This window comes from Ctenocephalides felis, unplaced genomic scaffold (assembly GCF_003426905.1).
Source record: "Ctenocephalides felis isolate EL2017-DRISC unplaced genomic scaffold, ASM342690v1 CF-g0.4_SCAFFOLD_01492, whole genome shotgun sequence".
Classification (NCBI taxonomy): Eukaryota; Metazoa; Arthropoda; class Insecta; order Siphonaptera; family Pulicidae; genus Ctenocephalides; species Ctenocephalides felis.
This window is the reverse complement of record NW_020537646.1, coordinates 1967246-1973795: the sequence shown is the minus strand read 5'-3', so window position 1 is coordinate 1973795 and position 6550 is coordinate 1967246. Positions and strand designations below refer to the sequence as shown.

The following is a 6550-nucleotide window of genomic DNA, read 5'->3' as shown; positions in this document are numbered from 1 at the left end:
TATTATGCAGTGCTGATCACTAGTCTAGCTCTATTTGCGACTTATTTATTTTGTCTGCGGAGGTAGTTTTAACCCAGTTAATTCTGATATGAAATAACATAGCTGGAAAAACAACTGATGGTCGACAACGAGTCGAGCTGTGATTAAATATTGAATATTGTCTGGTGTCGCCGGGCGGTTTAACTTTCGTGTTTGCGTTGCCTCATAATGAAAGCTGAAATATTTACACGGCCAGTTCGTCACAAAAGCTCCGAAAGCTCTAACGTTTTCGTTATAATCATTATTCGTAGAAATACCACAGAGACATACAAAGTTGCATGCGACCTATATCGTTCCTCCAGAGATTAGAGCGAACGGGTTGCTTTTTTAGGGTTTTTATCATTTTTTGACATTTGACAATTACAAGTGTCTTTTATTTTGATTTGTATATTGCTTAAAACGTGTAAAAAGAATTGTATGGAATTAGATGAGTTGAAATTTTGAAACGCGGTAATATATTCTTATAAACCAAACCCAAATGTTGGAAATTAGTATAGAATTAATTATGAGAATTGATTAAAGCTATTTACCGCCAAAGCATTTAATGTTTGTATAATTCAATGAACAACTGTACTTTGTCGCTTTGACGCTTACACAATATGTTTTACTTGGAAGACATCTAAAGGCATCTGTCACGAACAGAATAACAATTAATAATAGATTAATTAATTATCAAGAGGATCGTTTAATTGAATAACGAAATAATTTGTTAAGACACTCACGTTTGCTTTCATCGCCGTTCTTGAAATTTCTTACATTTTGAATGCGTTGTCATAATTAATTAGAATATATTGTAAGCTAACTATAATTGAAAGAAAACTTAGTTATGAGAGTTATTTATTTCTGATATTGTAATGTTTATTAGTATATATCAATTTTTGCAAATTATTAAGTGCGGCTTTAAAATCAAATGCGGCCTTTGAGTTAAAGAGATTGCTTATCATTACTCTATTTCATCTCGTTTGCTTTTGTAAGCAAATATTCTATTTTTTTTTTGGTCATCAAATGCAGTAGGCTTACTTTTTTGTTTAACTTTGGCCAAACTCATTGGTTTTTTTTAATTTCCTTCAAATTTCCCTGGTCAATCTTTGCAACTATTTTAGTTGGTATTATTAGAAGATTTATTTTTTTGGTTGCTTTATTTTTGGTTATCTTGCTCTATGGAACTATGATGATAGCATCCTTAGTTTTAAATTTTCCACGTTTAAAATGTGTTTTGAATCCTACTAATGAAGTTGTATTTTATAAGCCGTGCTGAAACTTTTAATTATATTCATGACCGGCACGGTTAATTACTGAACACGTATGACTTGGTGGCAACTGCAACGCCTCAAGCCAAAAGCAGAGGTGAGCAACCATTTAAAAAATAGTAAATAGTCTTGAAATAGAGTTACATTTAATTTCAAAAATCGGAAATTTAATTTATTACCAAACTGATTAGAAAAATGGGTTTGAAAACTAATTTTACTTAACACTTTCCGTCTTTTTTTTCCAAACAATATATTATAAATTTTCAGGCCATCAATAATTCAAAGATATGTGTTTCTTGCCAATGATTTAATAGTAGATTAACATATTCAATGGGCTCTGTTTACCTTGCTATTATATTTTTAATTTTATTGAGAAATGTTAACAACACCTGTTATTTTACCATCAACCATAAGGCTTTAGCTTCCTCAATGAATTTATTTATTTTGCTTGATCGTTTGTGTGTAGTTGCCTTTGCACGCATAATTCGCTATAGAAATGCATAAACAATGCAAAACTTATACGATGCGGTCGTTAAAGTCTTTTTCTTTCGCACAAACGAATATGTTTCACCATGTTTCTATGTCATCTTCCTTTGTGAGATTTCTTTACATATTTTACAAACAGATATTGAATTTGTAGTAAGAAAGGGAACAATGTTATAAAACTTTTTATGATACTGTATCGTGAATTTATTTAAATTGGTTTTATCTAAGGTAGGTAAATTTAATTTTTATTGTATTTGACAAAAAGGTGTTACTCAATTAATGTACTAAATAGTCTCAAACAATGTATAAATTTTAATAACCAAATAATTTTATAAATTTTATATTTTTAAGCGTGTTTGTTCGCAACTAATTTAATAATTTTGCAATTACTTGTGGTCAAGATTTAGCCCTTCGGGGTAGGGAGTATATTTATATGAATATAAATATCTGTAACTTATAATAACTGAGAGACTAGCAAAAGTAAAGAGAGAAGAAGGTTGTAGAGTGAAGATTAATATATATCATAAACTAAATAGTGGTCTTATTCCCATACCTTATGGTGATGGAATATTTATAATTTACAAAATTTAAAGAAAAGAAAAGAATCCGATATTTTTTATTTTTTATGGTTCGACATAGATATTGGTTTACATCGTTGTTTTTGATATTCTTTAATATTGGATTTAAATCTCAACATTTTTATTTTGAATATATTTAAATATTTTTAACACTTCCTAATTATACAATAGACAATTAGTAGCTATTTATAAATTCATTTCTACATGAAATGGGGAGCACCATAATTTATATAAACTTCGAAGTACATCGCATTAAGTGCAATATAATAATGCACTTTATATTGTTTAGTAGATTTATGAGGTAATTAACACAATTCAGAAAATTGAGGTTTATGATCCTCGTAATGTTCTTATTTCATCTTCCTGATTTTCTTCTCGGCATTAATTGGCCTCCTTGATATACCTACCTGCGGGACGGATGATGCATCAGTACGTTGCTCCCGCCAGTGGAAGGGATCCCCGTTAGATTTCCTCTGGAGCGAGGCCCGCAATGGTCATGCGAGGCTCTTGACCTTCAAACCAAACCGTGTCTTTTCTCTGTGCTTACGAATCCGTGACAACAAAGACTTGTCGTTCGTTTCTGTCTTCATTGTTTCCATTTGCCTCAATTGGATTCTTCATCATTGTCTCAAACGCGGAGCTGACGAATGAAGATGCCTGCCTGCTGATGTTAAGGGCAACTTTCTATGGCTCATGATTTGGGATAATTGATAAGTTTGATCGCCACACTAAAATGATAGCTATTACACGATTAAAGTATCTTTATAGGCTTTACCATGATTTCTTTCATACAACTGCATCTGTTAATAAAACTACTTATTACTAGTTTTTATTACTCAGCTAAAAATAAGTCGGATTTTCCTCCCTGACGATTTAAGTCCAGAGCGCACGAACCGATTTCGACAATTTTGCATTCATTTGAAAGGTCTCGGGCTCCGCAAGGTTTATAGCTAAGAAAATTAGTGGTGCATGTCATCGTGCCTTAATGCAAATTGCTGGAACTTCACGCACCGTCATTAAAAATTCGAGTAATGACATTACTGAGAATGATCAGAATTATGCTTGGTTAAGTCAACGAGCAATTCTTGCCGCAAAGAATAATGATGTACACGCACTGAATTTCACCATGCAATCAAAAATTGCTGGCGATTTGATGACATACTGATGATTCCGACTGATCTTTTGTTTGACTTCAAACGATTGCAATTTCCAGTTCGCCTTAATAACAAGTCGCAAGGCCAATCGCTTAGTGTTTGCGGGATAAACTTCAAATAGGTTATATAGAAAATCATTGTTTTTCACACGGGCAGTTATACGTTGCCTGTTCACAAGTTGGAAAACCATCCGCTTTATTTCTGTTAACGCCAGACCGAAAAACAAAAAATGTGGTTTACCAAAGAGTACTTCAATGAAACAGATAATTTGCGGATTCACTTTATTTGCTTAGAGAAGTTCAACTAAAAAACACTTCATTTTTGTAATAGAAATAAATTCATTACTGTTGTGTAATAAAATCAAATTTTTGCTTTTCAAATATAATACAAACAAAAAACTTCTTCATCTTTCTCACGAAACCATCTGGTGGCGAAACGGAGTTCGTCGGGTTTGCTAATCGTGATATATAAATGTACTCTCCTGAGTAATACGGATCTATATTAGAATCTCTATTGGTTTGAATAAAGAAACTTTCCTGGGTTTCTACACGTAATTACTAAAATATACGGTTCTTTACTGCATAATTAGTGATTCTGAGATATTTTATCTTGAAATGTATATTTTTAGTACAGCACGCATGGTGAAATCTACGTGCAATATACAAACGGAATATAAAGATAAATATCGGTATAAATCACACAACCAGTAATTCACGCGCGACTAACTCTCTGACCGCGTGGCCAACTGCAACTGCAAATCTATTGTGCACGTTCACCGTTCTCCACTTGGTGTTAAACTTAGACTAGAAGTTGGTGTCACATGAACTTTGAAAAAAGGCAACATTTATTTCTCAATTAAAATTCAATTCATCCACTATTGCCCTAAACTTTTCGGCATCATGCCACTTTTATATAAGATGACGAAGGTTGAAATTTAGGAGTTAGGTAAGTGCAGTTGATCATCATTTTGTTGAAATGATAGTTATTAAAAAAATATATTTTATTTTATAATAGTTGTGTGATGTGAGCTTCACTATTACTCCACATTAATTTTATCTGATCCTCTTTACTATGCTTATAATCAAAATTGTAATCGGGAAACTTCTAGCAAATTGTGACATACGTAATTATAATAATGGCAATAATAATAAAATTTAACTGCATAAACCGCATATCGCACAACTAATCTACCGCGATATATTTTATTACTCATTGTTATAATGTTGTTAAAGCTTTCTCTATTATCATTATTCAAACCCGTTCGAATATTTATGTTTGTGCAGAGTAAATGCTATGGATGGCTTTATTTAATGATTAACGATTAATTAATAAACAAAAATCACACACACACACACACACACATATATATATATATATATATATATATATATTTTGTAGAGTTTCGAACAAGAATCCAAAAATAATACAAAATAAAAAACAAGAAAAGTTTTTAAAAAAACAATTTCTTTATTTAATTATTTGTTTATTGTCGACGTTTCGGAACTAGGTACGTTCCATCTTCAGGACATCTGTCAAGAAACATGATCTTGATGAGATTTTTGCAAACAATATGTTTAGGAAAAGAAAATAGATTTTTCTTAAATAATGAATTAAATTGTAAAAAATATAATAATGTACAGAAATATGATAATATGTTCAAAATAAAAATGATAAAAATAAATGAGTGGATTATCAAAACAGGATATTAAACATAATAGAAAATTTTTTTGAAAGTTATGGAAATTTTTTAAGAAAAGGTTAATGACAAAGTTGAATTAATTACCTGTATGTTTGAATAATGTGTATTATTCAAACATACAGGTAATTAATTCAACTTTGTCATTAACCTTTTCTTAAAAAATTTCCATAACTTTCAAAAAAATTTTCTATTATGTTTAATATCCTGTTTTGATAATCCACTCATTTATTTTTATCATTTTTATTTTGAACATATTATCATATTTCTGTACATTATTATATTTTTTACAATTTAATTCATTATTTAAGAAAAATCTATTTTCTTTTCCTAAACATATTGTTTGCAAAAATCTCATCAAGATCATGTTTCTTGACAGATGTCCTGAAGATGGAACGTACCTAGTTCCGAAACGTCGACAATAAACAAATAATTAAATAAAGAAATTGTTTTTTAAAAACTTTTCTTGTTTTTTATTTTGTATTATTTTTGGATTCTTGTTCGAAACTCTACAAAATATACACAAATCCAAGACTCTACCATTCAATATATATATATATATATATATATATATATATATATTAGGGTGGTCCTTAAAACAGTCATTTTCGAATTTCCTTGCTCCCAGGGGCTCGAATGGTTCCAAATAGATAAAAAAACTATTCTCCGAAAGTTTTAGCTCTTAATATTAACGTTTAGATAGAGCGCAATTCAATCAAAGTTTTGTATGGAAATAGCAAGGAAAATTGTTCAAAAATTTTAAAAATGTTTTTTAGATGTAATTTAGCGAACAAATGAATGAATAAAACTCATTCATTTGTCGCTAACTTATACCTAAAATATTTTTTTTAAATTTTCAAATTTTTTTTTAATTTTTCCATGCTCTTTCCATACAAACTTTGATTGAATTGCGCTCTATCTAAACGTTAATATTAAGAGCTAAAACTTTCAGAGAATTGTTTTTTATCAATTTGGAACCGTTTGAGCCCCTGGGAGCAAGGAAATCCGAAAATGACCATTTTAAGGACCACCCTAATATATATATTAGTCCATTAATTTAATCTGTCCTTTTTTCTTTTAGCAACTATTTAGGTCTCAACAACCCCAACTAGCCGGCGCAGCATCAGCCGTAGCAGCGTCCGCCGCCAGCACACCTTTGCAGCAACTGCAAGTGCAGCAGCAATTTCTTCAGCAAAGCTATCACCAACAACCTCCTCCCTATGTTATCAATGCAGCGCCCGCAACTGGACAAGAACCCGCACTCCATATGTCGGTAAGTGATAATAATAAGTAGTTGGCGAAATTGGAAGATTACCTTGATTGATTGACTCGATCAGGCATCATGTA

General features: G+C 31.0%; 1 protein-coding gene across 1 annotated transcript in view; it reads left to right on the top strand.

Moving 5' to 3' along the window:
• Window positions 1–1344: 1344 nt before the first annotated feature.
• LOC113370222 (maternal protein pumilio-like) overlaps window positions 1345–6550 on the top strand; it is a 23872-nt gene continuing 18666 nt past the window's right edge. Inside the window, exons 1-2 of the mRNA XM_026610896.1 lie at window positions 1345–1386; window positions 6285–6476. Of these exons, the coding sequence (XP_026466681.1) occupies window positions 1345–1386; window positions 6285–6476 (234 nt within the window). The remainder of the gene's footprint in view (window positions 1387–6284; window positions 6477–6550) is intronic.